We start from the raw sequence: 21,256 nt of genomic DNA on the forward strand, positions 1-21,256 counted from the left end.
AAAAATTTCACCTCATATTGTGATATTGCTATTAGATTTTAACTGTGCGATTTTGAGTCAAAACTCATGGACCCGTGTTTCATGAGTAGTGATCCAAAATGGATCCATTTCTCATGAGAATGAATGGAACACTTTAACACTCGTTGGATCTAGGTGATGCTCACATGTTTATTTAAAAATAATAAAAATCAACCAGATCGAAAAGGTCAAATCCTTATAAAGAAGATTTAGCCTGCAATGAAGTGATTTCCTGCCACAGACGATCAAAGCAGGGCCAAGTGCGAAGTCATGGCGGAGGAATTGGTGTTGGACACAGCGATCAGAAATTGGGTGTTGGTGCCTCTTTCTGTGGTTATGGTTTTGATCGGCATCTTACGTTACTTCGTATCCAGACTTATGAAATCTTCCCAGCCTCCTGACGTTAAAGTGGTTAAGGAAGGGTAAGCTCTTAGTTTCTATATTTGTTTTGTCCAGAATCGTAGCACTTGTGAAACAAACTCATTTATTGATTTCTTGTGCTTGGTATGCAGACAGTTAATTTTGAGGGTCAGGAATTTGAGGGCTGCGGCGGCTTTGATTCCCGGCAGGTCATTTCGTGCACGCAGGACATACTACAGTAACGAGGTGTTTCACTATGTCTCATTTTTTTTGGTATTTAAGTCTGTTTTTTTTTTCTATTACCTGATACCCTAAATGGTTCAATCTCTGGATCTTTCTTGAGCAAGAGCAACTATTGGATTAAAATTGAAGAAACGTCAATATATTTGAAACCCTATAATTCGAAAATCTGTATCAAAGGTCTGATGACATCAAATGATAATTCGAATTTGGTTGTTTCTATTTGCAGGAAAATGGACTTTTACATGTCCCGAAAGGTCAGGGGCAAAATATGCAAGCACAGATGATCTCTGATCCAAACTTTGCGATGGATATGATGAAAAAAAACTTGTCAATGATAATACCTCAGGTAGGTATTAACGCATCTATATCTGACGAGCTGCATTTGGTTTGCATGCAATCTGACCTAAAACATACTATGTTTACTTCTGTAGACATTGACCTTTGCTTGGGTTAACTTCTTCTTCTCTGGCTTCGTAGCAGGTTTGCGACTTTCCATTCTCACTGTATTTGTTTTGTCCAACTGGTCCAGTTTTTCTTCTACTTAAGCTGAGTTGGTTTTCTACATGTTATTTTTAGAATCTCTTTTTTTGTATGACCTCAGTAATAGCTCAATACATGTTGCATTTTTAATCAACAATCGGAAACATAAAGCATAGAAGAGCATGATTATTTTTGGCTAGAATAGTTGTTGGTTCTATTGGGGTCTGTTCCCCAAGTGTGAAAAAACTAAAAGAATTTTCTGTAGTCGCAATCAAAAAGCCGCCACAAAGCATAACAAAAGACAATACATCAGGAAAAAGAAAAGCTGCAAAACTAATAACTAGATACAGAACATATTGGTCTGCCATTACTTCCAAATAATTGTCAATGATATAAACACCAGTCTCTGATGAGTCCTTTAACCATGCTCTATGCGGACCAGTGCCATCTTGCTGCAAACCTTTAGAAACAAGACTGTGTTTGCCTGACTTTGCTGGACACCTTTAACTTCAATCATTAATTGCTATGATTAGAGGAGATCTGAAAGTGGGAAGTGGTTTACATTTTGATCATTTTGGACAAAAATTTCTCTTGGCCACTGCTAGCATCGGTACTCACCTTAGCTGCAAAGAGTGATTTGAGCACTTTACAGTTTGCTAAAGAATCAGTGAGTTTACTACAATCTATCAAACAATTAGAGAATTCTTCACTTTCAAAGCTCCAGCGATTGTTATATTTTCATCTAGTATATTTTTGAGATTCCAGCCTTTAATTGATCCATCCTTGCATCTATTTATGATGAATTGAGAGTCACCTTCCACCTGGAGCTTTTAACAGTTGACTGATCTTGTCAATTTGATTCCATCTAAAAGTATTTGTGCTTCTTCCAGGTTATTTATTTTAGAATCAAGATAATTAGAGGCACCAATCACAAAATTACTTTCCAGCCATTTTACAGCACTTGCTTCCGCTGGGTCTGGATTGCTTTTCCTTGCCCTGTCAAAGTCAAATTCAACAGAAGTTGTATAACCAGCTTTTGGATTTTCTCACACTCTCCTTTGCTCTATTAATTATCTCCATTGTCCATTGTGGGATTGGGACTTAAGAAAGCTTTTTTATCATAATTCAAGAGAGCTTTTTAATCTTCTGCGCTACACAGCTTAGCATAAGGGAAAATTGAAAATTTTATTCTGGCATCACACCTTTCCCAAATGCTATTCTTACTTCCAAACAATTTATTATTTCTTTTAGCCGCAATCTCTGGAAGTGCAGCTGCATATCATTTTTAAAAGAAATGCAGATTAGAAGAGCCTTCAGGCCATTCACAAAGGATTATTTTAACTGTGGCTGATGAGTCCCAATATCCTCCCAATTTTGCCACAGTTGCTACACTGACTGATCTTGCATAGGAGCAATAGAAAAGGATCTGATCTCCTGGAGACTGTAACGTCCCCTTTATATTCTCTTATATTTTCTGCTTATTTGGAAACAAGAAAAAAATTCAAATAGCAAACTGAAAATTGAAAATTGCTTTGAAACCAAAATCAGATCTAAAATTACAATTTTCAACTCATATAGACCTTATTGGAGTGGTTTGGCCAGCTGAACCAGCTGGGTTAAGGGCTGCATGGACCGATATGACATTTGTATTGCGTTGGTAGGAGCTTACAATGGACCATTCTAGAACTAACTTGCAGTTGATGTAATGCAAATTAGACACTAGAAACACAAATCAGACCTCAACGTGCCAAAAGAGCATGCACAGACTTTCCTCACAGCTGGTGCCTGCCAATTCAGGAATAAATATTTCAAAAAATGGTTTCTCACCTTTGAAAAATAATCACTGAATTTTTGTGTAGCTGGGCTAGCTCTAAAAATAGTGCCAAAACCTTTTGATGATGTCAATCTGCAGCTGGTATGACTGTATCAACTTAAATCCAGCTTTTTATGATGGCCAAGATTTCACCAAAAAGTTGAAACTGTATATTGAACCCTCAAATATTCATCAGTGATGGAATGATGATTTTTACTTGCCAAAAACACTATTGTAACACTAGCAAAATATAAATCCACATCAAAGCAGTACCATTGTGATTCCCTAGTGGAGCTTGCAGGCTCATCCCACTTTCCCCAACTTCCCCACACCTGGATTGGTGACGTTCCCGTGTTGGGGAATTGGTGCTTCCAAGTTCCCCCACCATTGCCTTTGTGTTACCATCTCGCCGCTGGGGGTTTCTCCCAGAAAAAGTTGTAGATGCATCATTTGTGATAGAAAGGGGGTTTACTGGCTACAATTAAGGTCATTGTTACGCACACAATACATATGCATATTTATGAGTGTATGTACATGATTTTGTCCATGTCTTAATATACATGATTTTGTCCATGTCTTAATATCATGCTACTCATTGTAATTATCTTTATGATATTTTTGATAGTGATGTTGCAATTGTGCTATGTTCAAGTAATTGGTATTTAAAGTTAATAGTTCTTATATTGTTATAGATCATTTTATATTTAGCAATTCAAGTACTATATGTGTAGTATATTACAGCACCCTCGCCCGCCGCTGCCAAACCCCTGCTGTCCCCAAATTGAAGCCCTTTTTACCCCATCTAGGATACCTATCCCAACATTCCCCAGTAATTCTTAGATGAAATCATGCAAGATTGGAAACAAGGGTTTTTTTCCTTGATCCCAATTGTGGAATTCATGATCCCAAATGTGGAATTCAAGAGGGTTTTCACCTCTCAAACTACAAACAAACCAAAGGTTGTTAATTAGGAGATATTTTCTGTAGCAAGTCGAATCATGATATTGCTATCAGGACTCAATTGATAGTGGGCCAGCATCCCTCGTGGGGCTTGCGCCATGGCTTATGTGCCTCTTGTGATTCTAGAAGACTATTGGTTGTATTGGGCATTGATAGGTCCATTTTTTGGTGCAACGACAACCCTCACCATTCTAACAACTTCAGCTTGCAATAAATGTAGAAGCAGATAATACACAAAATGTTGTTCCTTTGTTTGGAACTTCCATAAAACAAGTATTCCTCTTTTGTTTTTGTTACTTAAGGTTACATGAATCACAAAAGCAGAGGATACACAAAAGACAAAATTGTATTTTGAATTGAAATTTTAAATTTTCATATTTTTATAAATTTGCAGAAAGAAGAAATTATTTCAAACACTGAATACTGTTTTCAAATTTGTAAATTGTGAATGCACAAATTTAAAGTTGCGTGGACATGGATATGGATGCGAATATGGATACAGTATCGGATAAAGACATGGCCATTTTTTAAGAGCATTAAAATTTACAACTAGATACAGCATTTGTAAAAAAAACTCGCACATTTAACAGATTTTTTCAAGTTATCAGAGGATATTTCCATTATGTCAAAAGCAACATAGACACTTCTCAAATTTGTAAATTATGCCCAAATTTGAAGTTGCATGGACACGGATATGGATACAGTATCGGATAAAGACATGGCCATTTTTTAAGAGCATTAAAATTTAATATGGATATGACTAGATACAGCATTTGTAAAAACCACTTACATATTTAACATATTTTTTCAAGTTATCAGAGAATATTTTCATAATGTCAAAAGCAATATAGACACATAATTGCTACATTAATAATTATAAGCTGATTTAACAATTTACAATATGCAAAAATAATAGAGTTGCATTGGAACATAACCCAAGAAATGGGTCTCTGAAATAGAAAAACATTGCATTTGTCTTTCTCATATGCTGTAGGTTTTGTTTATACCATTATCAAAAAATTGCATCAATGAAGTTTAATAAATTAATTTTAGGAAGATTTCCATCAAATAGAGAAAAAACAAATCACATAATATCCAGCATGGTTGGAAGATTTAGGTATTTGGGTATGTGTGGGTATAGTATCGGTGTGTTGTAATGCCCCGCCCGAAGATCCTTGGAAACAAGGATTCAAATCAAGCCAAGATATATATATATATTTTTACAAGTATGAATGCACAAGACAACATCATACAGGGATCACCAAGATCGCAACGGAAGACTTCAACACAATCCCGACAACCAACGAATCTCCGAACGCCACTACCAAACTGACACACCCAAACAAAAGCCAACAACCACCACAACAAGATGAGGGCACAAGAAATGACCACTCATCAACAAAACACCAAGTTGGGGTAAAATGCAGAATCCCGAAATTTGGCTAAGCTTGAAATCCTGAAGCCCTGAAAATTGGCTAAGTCTGGATTTCTGAAGCCCTGAAATCTCCTAGAATCCATAACTTATCTCCGAGAGGTCTGAAAGCTATCTCAAACGATTTGTCGCATATATTAAAATATATCTTAAGTATAAAGAACTTATACTTAAACGATATATTTTAAACCCCTAGGAAATCTGTTTTGAACTAGGAAGGTGTAAGAACCAAAAGGGTGTCCAAAACCAACTTTCGAACTTTCATCCGACAAGCCTAGATAGCCCCTGTTTCTCGCGCGAGAAAGAAAACTGGTCTCGAGTTTCGCGCGAGATCTTTCACCGCTTCGCGCGAGAAAGTCCGCACTTCGCGCGAGGACTAGTGAGCTTTGCGCGAGGATTCACATTCTCGCGCGAGGATACCTATGCGCTGCGCGAAGATTTACATTCTCGCGCGGGAAGTGTATTCTTTTGCGTGAGGAAGAAACAGTCTCGCGCGAGGAAGAAACAGTCTCGCGTGAGAAAAATACAATCTCGCGCGAGGAAACAAATCAGCGCGACACAAAACACAAACAAAAAGCTAAACAAACAAGGAAACCTCCACATCGGGGAGTACCGGATCCACGTAAATCGAGGAATGAACACTCGAGAGCACTAACAGCAAGGAAAGAGGAACATCTAACCATCTAAAACATAAAAGCAAAGCACATACTGAAATAAACATCGCAATGAACAAAATACATTTCAGAACTAAACAACCAAATAAATGCGCGGTTCCTTCCAACCGTTAATAGCATCATAAGACCATCGTGGGTCCTAGCCATCCCCCGCGCGTAACATCCCAAGCCACCAACCAGATCGTCGGTACTATCGTAATAGGGACATCACTACTAAAAACATGCAACGATATAAGCATAAAGAAATCTAACATGCTAGTGATAACGCATAAGATAATCCTACAGTAGATAACATCACCTGTCACATGCTAAACAACAGTAAGCAACAGATATACTACTAAATCAAATAACATCATCTAATCATGTGCTAAACATCATGATAAGGGAATGCGTCAAGTAAACTATCATCATCTAAACATGATATCCAAGCATTCCAATGAAAGCATAAATCACAAGAAAGCATACTCCGAAACCCGAAGTACCAAGTGAAAACATCCAGCAACGGTCGCACTAGGATAAGAGACCGTCTCTGTACACCAGTCCCTAGCAGTGGTGAAGGTAGCTACGCCTCCCAACCACGTGGCACCCGTAGGTCCACACCCGCCGTGCTGATGGAGATAATGATCCAACCACAAACACACATAAAACACAACATCCATGGCTAACACTCACGCTAGACAGTATGATGGCTGCAACCAAGAACCTAAGACAATGCAAGGAGTAAAGGTCCTGGTCAGACACTCAATAGGCTACTATGTAGGGGCTGACATCCTGGAGAGTCGCTTGGCATCAAAAAGCCCAAGCTTGAATTGTGTGTTCTCAAACTTAAACGGGTGCTCACACATTGTGTCCTCGAACTTAATCAGGTGCTCACACATTTTACTTATCTTAAGTTTTATTACCAGTCACATTTTATTTAGTTATCACTTATATAAAGCTTCCTTTGCCAACCCATGACGCCATGATCGTCGGGCTGCGAGATAGAAGCCCCCTCCAGATGTTACCCTACGCTACCCATGCTCATCCTACAACAAGTGCCCGTGGGCATGCATACTCCCATCCCAACCCCAATGATCATAACTTCCGAAAAATTCACGGAAGATCGAGCCTCGCAAGTCACCCAACAAATGTACGCGCACGTACTCGTGTGTGGCGCACCACCATCACGAAGATCATAACACAAGGACAGGAATGAGAACACAATGCAAAGAAAACACCCAACTGAAAGCAACACGGGAAGGATGGATTCTACACGAATCCCAAAGCCAATAAAACCATACATCATTAAATCACTCAATCGGCCTCAATCCGAGAGTATGGATTCTACACGAATCCCAATGATGCAACAAGACCAAACATCATGAATTCACTCAACCGGCCTCAATCTGAGAGTATGGATTCTACACGAATCCCAATGATGCAACAAGACCAAACATCATGAATTCACTCAATCGGCCTCAATCCGAGAGTATGGATTCTACACGAGTCCTAGCGTTCACAAACAAAAGCAAAGGTCCAAAAGAAACCATAACAGGAAACAAATCACTCAACCGAACACAAAGTCGGGAGTACAGGTGCGACATGCATCCCAATGCAACAAAAGGTGCAAAAGTGGTCTGATTGATATCCAAACGGATCATCCAGGTCCACGACCCACATTGTGCCAAGAAAATCCGAGAAAACAGGGCGGCACGCAAAACGAGGTAAAAACTCCAAAAATTTGGAAAACTTCAAAATTAAAACCCATTTGGCCTTTGGGTTCGAAAACCCCAAAAATCCAAAAATAAATGGAATCGGACACCGTATGCAAAAACGGCCAGCATAACGGCATAAAATCCCAAACCCTCATCCCAAAAAACAGGGAAATGTTCATACCCGCCCAACCGGGTAGAACTAGCATACAAAAACGGAGGGGAACACTAGTTCTCAGCCTCTAAACAAACGGCTACCAAAAACAGAAGCAGAAACGGAGCAGAAACAATAAAACAGGAAAGCCCTACCTCACAGCCAAAAGGGCAAAACGGGAATCTGAACCATAAAATAAATATCCTGCAGAAGTAGCTGAAAATCGCGGCAATCCAAGGTTTCCCCGAGCTGGATCCAACGAGCCCAACCTCGTGACGATCCTACGCCCGTAGCTCCCACAACGAACAAAACAGTAAATCCTCATGAAGAGGATTTTGGGTTTTACTCTCCAACTTTCCAATTTGAAAGTGAGAAGTGAGGAATTAAATTCCTCTTTGGATACTTATTCACTTTTCGGGTGAATAATCGATTAGGGCATTTAACCAGCCAATCTAGTTAAACTCCGAATTGACCCAAACGAAAATAGGCTATTCCTATAAATAGGAATTCATCTATGGCAAAGCTGCCAGAAATTAAAATAAATCAATTAAAAAACCCGAAAACCCAAAAAACACATAAATCTCCATAAACAACTTTCGCGACAATGCGAACCTCTAAATGCACAAACACGCTTACTTGTCTAATCACATAATGCAAATGAGTTCGGATTTAATAATCACCGAAAGGTTTAATTTAAACATTTTAATAAAGGATATGTCGACCATACAAGGACGACATTGGTAAAATATGAAAGGTTGAATCACTAACTCTATGTGCCACTGCTAGGGATATAAATCCTGCACACTAAACAACACGATCAAGTGCAATTGCATATAATAACATAGCTGAAGCAATAAATGCATTAAATCACCTAATTTAACCATTTATTTAATTATATTAGAATAATCTATTTACATCACTCACGTTCGCATAAAGCATAACAACGTAGGAATGAAGTAAATAGCCATAGCATTAAATCCATCACATAACATAATCAGAGGTATGTCCAAATACCAGATAACCAGATATCATCATAAAACACACTGTCATCTCAAAATGGCATCATCATGCAATATGATTAACTGAACAACATAGTAGTCTAATATCTATGATACTGGAATCAAAGAGTAACATTTGACCCTCAAGTCATCTCAAATGTAAAACATCACATGAGTAACAAATATCTCTCTAATCAGAAATATAAAAAGGTAAATGTCCGCAGCACATAACCAAATAATCTCACATGAACAATCCATTTAATTACTTACGCATTTAATAATGATTGTTTACTCTGCATTAAAAAGGCATTTAAAATACAAAAACAACCATAGTCATAAACATGACTAACCACTGCTACAGAAACCTAGTCCAGTGTAGCATGGTAAAAAGTACACAGTGCAATCTCTGCACACATCTCAGGATAATCATGGAACAACCTCATGATACCACATCGATCCTGGTAACCACTGGCACAAACCTTAGTGAACCAAAAAATCACATCATAATCTCAAAGATCAGTCAAAAGCATAAACAAAGCAACTGATACAGAAACATAAATCCAAACACCTCAACGGTGTAGACCGCTCAGGGTCACAATCATGATCCCATCAAAACAAAAGATCAGCAAGGTTGCATCCATTAGGACGACTTACAAAAGTCAAATGGGAGAGGCACTACATGTGTCAGGGCTGTATCAGATATCCATTTTGGTTGCGGGGATATGTGCACCCACAGGTGAACATCCGGCTAGTTTGCCAAATTGGTTACTAATTAGTAAAATTACAACAAATTAATAAAAGAAAACTCAAAATTGTCATGTAGAGCCAAAGCTTACCTTTAGATTTGAAGAATGTGATGACTCAATGTTTGATTGAGGAAGAATTTGCACTTACTTTTGCTCTTGCTCTCATTCTTAATGCTCTCATGTACAATGTTTCTCACCCTTGCTTCAACCTCCAGTTTTGCCATTGAAACTTGAGTGGGACTGGAGCAAGGCTTGGATGTCAAATTATATATATAGATTGTGACTGCTTAGAGAGTGGGTGGGACTAATAATCATTTGGGTTAGGGTTATTAGCACAAAGTTAAGTTGCTGGATCGAGAGTAGGAAAAGGTACGGGTATGTGGGTATGAAACACTGGTATGGCAATTTTTTTTGTAGGGGTGTGTGTACGTTTTTGGTATGTTCATACAAATATGTATGTACGTATCTGTTTGTCTGTCTATCTTAGAATTAAGTTTAGAATGTCATATACCTATACATATGCTAAACAATACCATTACTAATTTCAAATTTTGAAACATATCATTCTAATTTAAATTCAGGTTTTTGTATCAAAAGATCAAGCCAAAATCTCATCATAGATGAGCTCTTTTCTAATCAGCAGTCTAGGTTTTAAAAATATCTTAAAAATCAAACTAGAATAACTAAACCTTTGAAGATTTTAAAAACATAAATTCCAGATGTGTAACACAGTTGATTTGTTTCAGAACTAGATTCTGGTACATTTCATCCTTGGAAAACTCCCACGATTCGGCGACTTAGGCACAAAGATCCAACTTTTTTATTGTGTTGTTTTCTTGAAAAATGAATTTTGCCTTAGCTGCTGTGGGGGACAGCTGGGTATTTTGGTTGTGGTTGGGAGATGTTAGGGAGTTTTCTAATCTTACCAACACACACATGCCATGGTTTTATCTCTAAAACTGATTTGGACATTGCATGCCCAACACATACTCTAGAAATTGAACATCTAGAGTTCAAAATAATACAAATTGGCTTGATGGGTGCCTGGAGCATGAGAAAAATCCAAAAGCAAAAATATTGCCGATATTGAAGTTTGGATGCAAAATATATATGGCTATTAGATGTTCACCATTTTAATTTTTATTGAAAATATCAGACGTGCAATCTTCTTAGGGTTGTGTCAATTACTCTGTGGGTTATATCTGAAGTAGACTCTCCAAAGTTGACCACTCTGGATGGGTTTCTATGGTCCAAACTTCATGAACAGGGCACAGATTCTGCAAAATCAGATCAAGTATGAATCTTCACTGGGCCTGATCAGATAATTGAGAACCCAACCTCTAAATCTAGTGGGAGTGTACAGTCCAAAAGAAGATTTGCAATACTGAAATGGAACTTTATAGGATCAAAAAAAGGAGATCCGTGAAGACCTAGTCAAATCCTTCAGAAAATACAGTTCGAGTTCAAGTCTTCCCAGGATGATCCTGCATAGCGTGTCCACTCTGAAAATGCCAAATCAATCTAGACTACATAAGAGCTTTCTAATACTGCTGTGAATTCTAATCTTATCACGAAAGGGGAGATCTTCATTTGATAGGCACCTTATGACTGATATGTCATGGTGTTTTACAGAAGCCCATTATTTAGACATCTGTACCTAAAAGTTACATGATTTTTATGGGATAGAGATGAATGTGTGTGTTTATCAACTGCAAGGGCAAGCTCTGTTATGAGATTTATAAATGTCCTTTGTGAACAGCATGCCTTTCCTTTTTGCTTTTTTGTATAATATATATATAACCTCTCAAGAAACTATAATACTGTTTAAAACTTGTCGTGGACCTTTCTACTGGTAACAAACAGTTCGTTTTCCTTATAAACAAGGTCAAGGTGGTTTTGCTTTAAACTTTAATCCTATCAATCATTACCTTGAAAGTTATCTTACAAAAAGTATTGCAAAGTGGAGTAGCTTTTTACAAATTGTGTAACATGCAGAAAATTTTAACAAGATGGCAATGGCTAAAAGTTTCAAACATATAATAAATCAGAAATGAAACTAATTTAAATAAATATATAAATGCTGATAACGTTTAATTGGAAGGATAACTTTCAAAGTAGATTAAAATATGCATGTTATTATTTCTAACTTAAGCAAAGTACGAAGAAAAGGGAAGGGTTCTTACTATTCAAAATTAGCAACTAGGAGGCTAATTGTCTTTCTTTATGTTCCACTTTCCAACATGGGGGAGAAAATATCAGTGGGGTGTTTATCTACCCAACCATGGATCAATTATTGATACTCCCTTGCTCACTTCCAACTAGGAGCAGGCCTGACCCTTCGCAAGGGTAGAAAACATGTTTAGACAAGCTGTTCAGGAACTGTTGTAAGATCCTACAAGCCTCAGTCGGACATACTCTATAGCTGCTGCTAACTTAGCACTGACACTTGACTGGGGTTGTATCTGGAGTCTTACGAACTGACTACAGTAGCCAATGGATTGTGCAACTTGTCCACAAATTAACTCAACATGTTTAACATGTTAAATTCCTCACCTTATCTGTGACTTGTATCCTATGGACATGACAGGTTTTTTGTATGCCTACTGGGGAGGATCCTACCAACCACTATATTTCTGACATACTTGTCTTTAAAGTCTCATCATGATTAACCCCTTAATTTATATTTATATACTTTAATCCTTGATAGAAATGATAACTTGGAAGTTACCACTCAAAGCACTGCTTAATGAAAAGAGCAATTGAAGATGCCTGTTAATGCACAAGTCTCTATATGATCCGGATCACTAGCAGGATTACATACAGACACCACTAGACCAAGATCCTAGTCAGGACCTAACCTTCTAGGTAGCACTATCCTTGACCTAGTCAGTAGTTACCGGTTCCGAAATTCCAAGTAGCTAGTTACATGTCATTACCATGTTTGCACCCTTGTTTCTCGATGATACTGCCTCCTCCCCTTTCCTCGGAGGAAGAGCCTTTACTGTATCCACTTGTCAAGTAAAGAATAGTCAGTCCGTTATATTGATATATAAATAGATAGATATGAATTATGAAACAATCAAATTACGTTACTTGAGATAAGAACTAAATCATCATATTATTCCTTCTGCACTACCTGGACTACTGTTCCATGAAAGCAGGAAATGAAAACTATTTACCATCTAGTGCATCAATTTAATCAAAACCAATATTTTTGATACTCAAATACCATTTAGGTCATCAGTATAAACAAAACCATTGTGTATGAAAACCAAATACCATTTGGGGCATCAATATAAACAAAACCATGGTTTACGAAAACCAGATATTATCTAGGGCATCAATATATCAAACATCAAAAGTTTCAGCAGTTAGGAGGGATGTGGCAAATTGAAATGAACATATTTTTGCTTTCCTGGAACAAGAGCCAGAATGTTGAATACATAATTTTTGGGAGGTTTTGGTTCATGCTGCAACTTTGAAGCACGAGTTTGGTTTGTGTATTTTTCTGTAGTGTTTAAAGAATCCAGTAGGGAAGTCTTTTGTGTTGAATGTTGGCTATTCAATTACTCAGTAACATACAGTTTAACCATTTATTACATTTTTGTTGCCGATAAGACTAATGTTGTATCCAAGTAATACTTATTCCTTTTTTGTGCCCATCTAGTGTATCCAATATGGTTCTGATATGGCATGAGAGCCACCGAGGAATTAATGAGTAATGTTGTCAGACTTTTAGAAAATGGAGAATAAGAGGTTGCCGAGAGAATATTCTTAGATAATGCCTTGGCCAAGCTAAATATTTCTTATGGAGAATAAGAGGTTGCTGAGAGAATATTCTTAGATAATGCCTTGGCTAAGCTAAATATTTTTTAGGGTAAGACCTTTTGATGAAGGAGCATATAGCAGTGTTAGGGCAACCCTATATCACCCAAAAATATATCGAGTGATTGTTTCTGTTTGATTTTTATGTATATTTGGATACCCATTTGGGAAATTAGAGACTTCAACTCTCAGAATTCCACCACTACTTTTCTGGGTCTGCCTTTCAAGCACGTGAAAATGTAGGAAAATGAGCTATTTTGTACGATGGCCATAATTATAAAGAACTGGAGGCAGTGGGTTCAGGGAAAGGTGGTAATTGAAATTTTAAGCACTTCGGAAAAAGAATCAGGTCAAAATGTTTCACTGTTTAAAAGTTATTGCAGTTTTAAGTTTTCATAGACCTCCTGAAAAATCTTTGGTGAAACACTAAACAGTCTTCTATGGCCCTGAAAAATGTGGGATGACCATAGGTGGTCCATAGCATCATGGAGCATTCAGAGAGCTTTCCGACAGTGTAAATGGTTTGTCAATCAGAGTCTCGAATCAAAAGTTATGCTTCTCGGAAGTTGGACCACTTTTCTTGAACTTTCTATTTTTCACACCAACTTCTAATTTGAATTTCAAATCCTCTGTTTTGGGCGCCCAATCGCCAAATTTCAAAATACAACTTTTATTCTTAGCCCCAATCATGGTGGTGAAGTTTTTGGAGAGTTTTGGGGGATTGTACAGTGAGAAGGTTATTTTTCTCCGGAATCTGATAATGTTGTAGCCCATAGGGCATATGGTTGAGTTTGTTTAGATTGTAATGCATGTAATAGTTTTCCATTTGAGATAATAGAAGTTTCCTTTTCGTTGTGTTCCTTTTGTGTCTAAAGTTGTGCCCTCATCACCTTTCTTCTGGTGCGAGAAGATCGTTTCATCCCAAATCCTGTTTCTTGTATCTTGTGATTTTGGCGAGGGACATCCTCTAGTCATTTCAATTTGTTATTAACTTGCTCTATTGTGCAGAAACCTTAACCTTGGGGTAGCATGCAAGTGAAATAATTAAATAGTTTTCTTTTAAGTTCACAAGTCAGTACCATTAGTTTTGTGTAGTAATTGCTATCTGTCACCAGGGATATGCAGTTTTTTGGTATTTTTAAATTTCCTATTTGTTATTTGGGAGGAAGGCAGTATTTTGAATTTAGCTTCAAATTGGATTATTTTCCATCAGAAATTTTTTGAGCTTTTTTCCTTTTAATATTAAACAAGTGGCATCTGTTTGACAGGGACATTGCCTTGCAATTTATACACCAAATTATTTTACAAAAACTGTGTCAGCAGCGATAAATTACTGTGCAGATAGAAACTGAATAGATATGTGCTATGAGCTTCCATGATTTGTCATAGATGCTGCTTTTATTTTTGCAGCCATCATGTACATAGACATCTGACAGTACTGTTATTCTGCATCAAATCAATGTCGTTAAGACTAAAGTGCTGTAGTGAAGTGGCATCTATTTCCACAGATCAGCCTGAGTATTTTTTTAGCAAAACTATGTTACTTAAATTTCCATGACATTAAAGCTAGTTCTGAAATTCTAAATAGACGTAGAATCATAGATTTCTTGTGTACACATGAGCCATCACAGCTCCCATTGCTATTCTTTCAACTCCCGCGACACCTTTATACCCAAAGCTTGGTGATATGATATTTGATCTTTCTCTTTCCTCTTGGATTTGCAATATTGCAGTTTACTGTAGTTTTGGTCAAGTCTTGTTTTTGGAGTATTTCTGCAATTTTTTCTAATCTCCAAGCGCTTCCATTCATTTTTTTGCAGCAAAGATACCTTTTCCATTAACTCAGCGTTTTCGATCTATGTTACAAAATGGAATTGATTTGAGCACAGTGGATGTCAGCTATGTGAGCAGTCGTTCATGGTATGCAATTAGATAAGAATTGAGGCTTGTTTATTGAAAGCATTTTCATAATTAGGTTGGTTGTCTTGGAAATCTTTCATTGGAAGGTCAGGTAACTAAGAAAATTGAAATTCCACACAATGATCCATGTTTTGGCTTCTCTGAAAATTTTAAAAGAGGCTATTGCTGCATTTATTCTTTTCTGAAATAAACTGGTAGATAATTCTTTAGCTAAAATGCTTTTATATTTTATGTTTGCAGGTACTTTTTAAACCTCTTTGGTCTGAGGGGACTGTTTAGCTTGATCCTAGGAGAAGAAAATGGTTAGTACCAAACTAATTTTATGTAATTGTTTTTTTTAACATGTCAAAGTTGCTTTTCATCAATAACTTCTGAGTTTTCACATTTCCATTGGGTTTTTTGTTTCGAGTGCTTTCTGTTTGATTCAACTGCTTGATCACACTTGCACTTTTTGGTGCCAACTATTTGACCCACACAGCGCTAGACGATACGCAGCGAATGATGCAAATGAGTGGAGGATTTGGGGTTGATCCATCCAAGGTATTCTTTTGGTAGTGCATTCATGTCAGTTATTTTAATAGCTGGTTAATATCTGCTGAATCATCTCGTCACCTTCTAACTTTATCTGTATGCTCGAGTCTTTCATGATTATTTAGGACAGTAATTTTAAAGATGATCTATCCATATGCAACGTTTTTTTGTTAATTTGTTTTCTTATAATAGAATCTTTGTTCTGAAATTGGTTGTTTTTGAAATTACTGAAATTTTATATGACATGGTTTCAGACTCTTGGCGCAGAGAAAGACGGTCTAGATATAATTCAGCATGAGTGGGCTCTGCCCAGGATAGAGCAGAGAGCGGAAGCAATTTTAAGAAACCTTGCAAGCTAGTCGTCTCTGTGTAATTGTAGTCTATTTTGCTACTGGCGTTTCCATTTTGTATGTTAAACATTTTCTTTGAGTTGAGGCATTTTCACTTTACAGTGTTATTTCAAATTGTTTTGCTTGAATTTTGTAAGTTATTCTAATTTACAAAAATGAAAAAAATAGGCAAAGGATTATTTGACAGGAATAGAAGAAGATCTGATATGAGTTTTGGTCTAATTCACGGCATTTTCATAGTGCTAAAATTTTCTGTAAACACCGGAGGTGCATCAAGTCTAAAAAAGCCTACAATTTCAGGGGTACCTTACCATAAGAAATAATTCAGCTATTCTACTTCCCTTCCACTTCTGAAAAATGGACATGCAAAAATTGTTTCGCTTTAATGTCTATGGTTAGTGCAGTCATAGGGAATCACATTTCATGCAGGGCGATTGTTGTATCACTGTGAGTTATACCGGGCTTTTACTATGGTACCTTCGGTATGTTTTCTTTTTATATTAAATTTGCTTGTATCGAAAATGAGAGATTTCTGATGTTCTGGCTAAATTCTACTCCTCTCCTGAATGTGTGGAAGAACCATGTTAGGGACAGATTATTTGTCAAATATGGTTCTTGAATCTTTAACAAATAGGGTAACGAGGTTTGGTGCCCTGTATTAATGGGATGTATGTTGTATACAATTGTCTTAGGTATTCCAAAACCTGTTTGGTGAATTCGTCACCTGCAGAATGTTTACTGCTTAGCTAAACTTATTAATCAAATGGATTGAAAAGGCGTGTATTTGTGCAAATCTGTCACTTTATACGACAATATGTATAGATAAATGACAATTACAGCTTTTTAATTTTTTTTTTGCATCATCATAATTGGCATGATTGTAACTAGATAGATGAAAATCTGTTTTAGTTTATTTATCGAGATGAGCTATTTTCAGCGTGGGCCAACGAAGATCTGATTCTTTAAGCTCCAAGATTATTATATTGACTGGATCCAAACTCGGCATTCTTTTTTTCAGTGGATGAATTTAAATATTTTACAATGACGGTTTTGTATGTGTCTGCACAAATTATTACCTCCTTTTAGGTTTAGGTATGCCGAAACCTGTTTGTTGAATTCCTCACCTGCCGGGGAGTTCTTGAAGGTTTACAGCTAGTATATATTTTTAATTAAATTGATTGAAAAGAGTGTTTATGTGCAATTCTGCCACTCTATATGACAATATGTGTAGGTAAATGACAATCACAGCTTTTTTCTGGCATCATCTTAAGCGGCGTGATTGTAATAAGATATATGAAACTTGTTTTAGTTTATGGAGACGAGCTGTTCACAGCACATGCCAATGAAGATCTAATTCTCGAAGCTCCAAGATTTCATACAATTATAACTATTTCTGTTTGGGTCATTTTTTGACGTCATGTTAAATAGTTGGAGAAAATTTACGTCCTCACCTTTTAGAGCATAGCATTAAATGGAGTAATGATGGGTAAATTGGAAACAGTTGGGGGGCAAGGTGGCAAAAGGTTGTTATATTATTAATTGGATTCAAAGCTCTCAACATTCTATAGCATTGTTTTTTTGTTTGGATGATTTGAAAATTTCTATGACACTTTTGCAATTATGTGGAAGGATTATCATTTTGGCTTAGGGTTAAGGCTTGAGGGATATCTATTATATTTAATTTACGTTTCACATGTATTCCAACTTAATTTATTTGAAATAAAAGAGGGGTTAAAATTTATTCTGGCAAGAAGGAATACAAAGCTAATCTAATCCTTGAGACAAAGTGAAGGGAAATTGATTCTTGTCCACAATATTCTAGTTTTGCATTTGGTTAAAATGCCCACTTGGTCAGACAATCAACTACCTTGTTACACACTTTAGGGATATGAGTGGAAGTAACAAAATCTAAATAAGCACACAAATTAAGAGTTTGATTAACAACTAAAGCTAATTAACACTAACATCCTCACCGTTTTATCAAGTCAGTAGATGAACCACTTGCTCCATCCAAGAGCACAACCAATGCTCTATAGCATGCAAAATAGCTATAGCCTTCATGGAGTTGTTGGAATGATGGCCCTTATAAATAGGAAAATTAAATTGAGCAATCCCCAAGCAATACATACAAACTCCAACAATACTAGCAAGACTTGAGTTTCCTGAGAGAAGGCTGGTCTATGTTGAACTTTAGAAAGCCTTGTAGAGGACTTTACCTTCTTGCCTTGTTTATCTTAAAAAAAGGGTGTTTGCATTATTTCCCATAAGTTGGCCTTAGAGGAGGAAAATGGAGCCACTTATAATGAATAACATTAGTAAGACCTACAACCTTTGTAACTCACATTTTGCTAAAATAATTTCATCCAAAGAAAGGAGAATTTTGCACAAGTGATAAAGGAGAATTTTCGACAAGTGATGGGCCCTTGACAACTCACCATGAAAGATTTGAGGGTTCCTCTCTAACTAAATATGCCATATAATAAAAGAAAAGCCAAGAGTCTAAGCAACTTGAAGAAATGAAGATTTTACAAAATCCTTATTCCATCAAACAAAAAACTTATCCACAAAAGAGAGATGGCAGCAAGCTTGATTCAACACTTAATATAAAAAATGCAAAATATTTCTCATGACACAAAATATGCCCCGACGAGCTTTAAAAACCACAACTACATAAATCTTCTAAGTAAGATGATGGTTGTTGACCAACAACCAAATGAAAAAATTGCACTTGGAAATGCGAGAGGTTAGGCAAGTCATTGCCTTGCTGTTTGAATAATTCCACTTTCCTAAGCTAAGCTAGTTCCATAAGATTAGTCTCATACACAAATTGGTGAATCGAGAGGTATGGCAAGCCATTGCCTCACTTCCACCCCTTGAATTAAGCTTTGAGAAGGTTGAGACTTTGAGAGAATGAGCAAGACCCTAAATCATAATAATAAATAAGTAATGGGAAAGATGATCCCCTTGGTGGAGGCCTTTGGAAGCACCAAAAAGGCTCATAGGGTTCTCCATTGAAAGTAACTAAAATAAAAGTAACACCATTCATAATCCAACCCAGCCTTTGGAAGCACCAAAAAGGCTCATAGGGTTCTCCATTGAAAGTAACTAAAATAAAAGTAACACCATTCATAATCCAACCCACCACAACACTTGGAGGGCAATCTTTGACAATAAAAGTAGAATGAAACTGACAAGCCTCGTGAGTAACAATCAACATGGTAGAGATCTAAAGCCCTTCAGAGGCAGCAAGAGGAAATTTACGCTTATTATGATGAGCCTAAATAGAGTGATGAAAAAAGTAGTATTCTTGTCCCCTTCTTGTAGCCATTCAACTCGAGCCTTCTATTTCAATCAATATCTACTCAACATTTCCATTTCCATTCATCCACATCTCGCATGTCATGTGATTCAACTTTTCCAACAACATTTGAGAATCTAGAATTTTGAATGTAGGGAGTAATCACTAGAAGATGAGCAAGAGCATTCCTCTTTTTGGACAATAGGTTATCGAAACATGACGTATTTCGTCTCTTAATTGATAATTGAAATAATTAAGTTTCTTAACAAAGAAAAACATAGTTGTGCCATAAGTAGAGCCACCTTCTCTGTACTACTTACCCACTAAGTCATGTAGCAAAGAGACTCAAAGCCACGTAAGTTGAAATTTAAGAGAATGGATTCTTTAGACCAACAAAAGTAGCAAAGCATTTAATTGGCCGGTGATCAAAAGCTCTTGAATCTAGAATTTCAATACTAGTAATGAATTCACCACCTACCCAAAAATAGGAGATAAGAAATCTATCAAGCTGTTCATAGATCACCTCTTGTACACACTGTCTATTATTCCATGTAAAAGGCCCATTAGAGGGCATAACACTCTCAAAAGAAAGAGAGTCCACTTAAGCTTGAAACACATTATAAATTGGACCCAAACTAGGTAGCCTACCCCTTTTCTCCTCTAAACTCAACACTAAGTTAAAGTGACCACCAATGATCCAAAGATGATGAGGAGTACATAACTAAAGATACTTTATCAGTGCTCAAAGATGGATTTTACTACAGATGCAATTGGAGCATAAAGATTAGTAATTAGAATAACCTCACAAGAAACCAAGGAAAATGCAATCCTAGAGATGGAAGATTGATTACAAATCCACCAAGAGGGAGCTATCTTGTGAGGATCCCCAAAAAAACACACAACCTCTAGAACTTCCCTAAGAACCAATGCACTTACACTAACCAAAATACCAAATGTGAGAGGTATAGTGAATCTTGAACACAAAAGATGTCTGGTGTGTGAACAATCAAATCATGATTAGCCTTTTATCAAGGGATGCTTTTCAACACCCTCACATTCTTGGAAAATGGTAATCATTGAAAAGATTAGGAAAAATTAACATCAATGAGCTTGAAAGTTCCATATTCCATTAACAAATCCCTAATAGATTTAATCTTCTCTTGATCCTTTTTACACCCACCTTTAGAAGAGTTATCATATGAAATTTTGTTATGAGGACATTGTTGCAAAACCAAACCCAACAATGGGCCTTGTCCCTTGCCAGAAATATGCACCTGCTTAGCCAAATTTGCTAGGACAATGTCATCTTGTAAGTCAATGGAAGCATAGGGAAGCTCCAACCTAGGGATGGTAGAAGAGCTATCTTGCAACATACCAATGTGTTGACTCAAAACACAAAGCTTCTACTCCTACATATCCATACCTACTATAGCTGCCTCAAAATAAACAAAAACTATAATCCCTTCCTCCAAGATCACATTATCCAAAAACTCAAAATAATTAAAGTTTTCATCATGCTTTCCTTGAGAAACAGTGCTTCAAACATCACTTCCAGGATACCCCGTCTAAGCTATCTCTCCTTGATGCCCTTGTTCGACCGACTGTTCTTTATGGCTTTGTGGTTTGGGGCCCTTCTCTCCTTAGCTCAGATTGGGCATCGATTGAGCGGGTTCAAACTTTATTTTTACAGCGCATCATCAGATGTCATAGATCTACTCCCCACAATATCATTCTTGCTGAGTTTAGAGCTCATCCTTTCAAAC

The 21,256-nt window shown here is 36.9% G+C and overlaps 1 protein-coding gene across 1 annotated transcript; it reads left to right on the forward strand.

Moving 5' to 3' along the window:
* The first annotated feature begins 244 nt into the window (after window positions 1-244).
* On the forward strand, window positions 245-16,542 carry LOC149529232 (ER membrane protein complex subunit-like protein (Protein of unknown function DUF106, transmembrane)). Its single transcript, XM_089811795.1, has 8 exons — window positions 245-440; window positions 531-624; window positions 848-967; window positions 1,053-1,101; window positions 15,215-15,314; window positions 15,555-15,616; window positions 15,793-15,854; window positions 16,100-16,542. The coding sequence occupies exons 1-8, from the start codon at window positions 289-291 to the stop codon at window positions 16,202-16,204; spliced, it is 744 nt and encodes a 247-aa protein (XP_089667921.1). The 5' UTR covers window positions 245-288; the 3' UTR covers window positions 16,205-16,542.
* The last annotated feature ends 4,714 nt before the right edge of the window (window positions 16,543-21,256 follow it).

The sequence above is a fragment of the Cupressus sempervirens genome, chromosome 11 (assembly GCF_028749045.1).
Source record: "Cupressus sempervirens isolate cs-2001-9-10 chromosome 11, ASM2874904v1, whole genome shotgun sequence".
Lineage (NCBI taxonomy): Eukaryota > Viridiplantae > Streptophyta > Pinopsida > Cupressales > Cupressaceae > Cupressus > Cupressus sempervirens.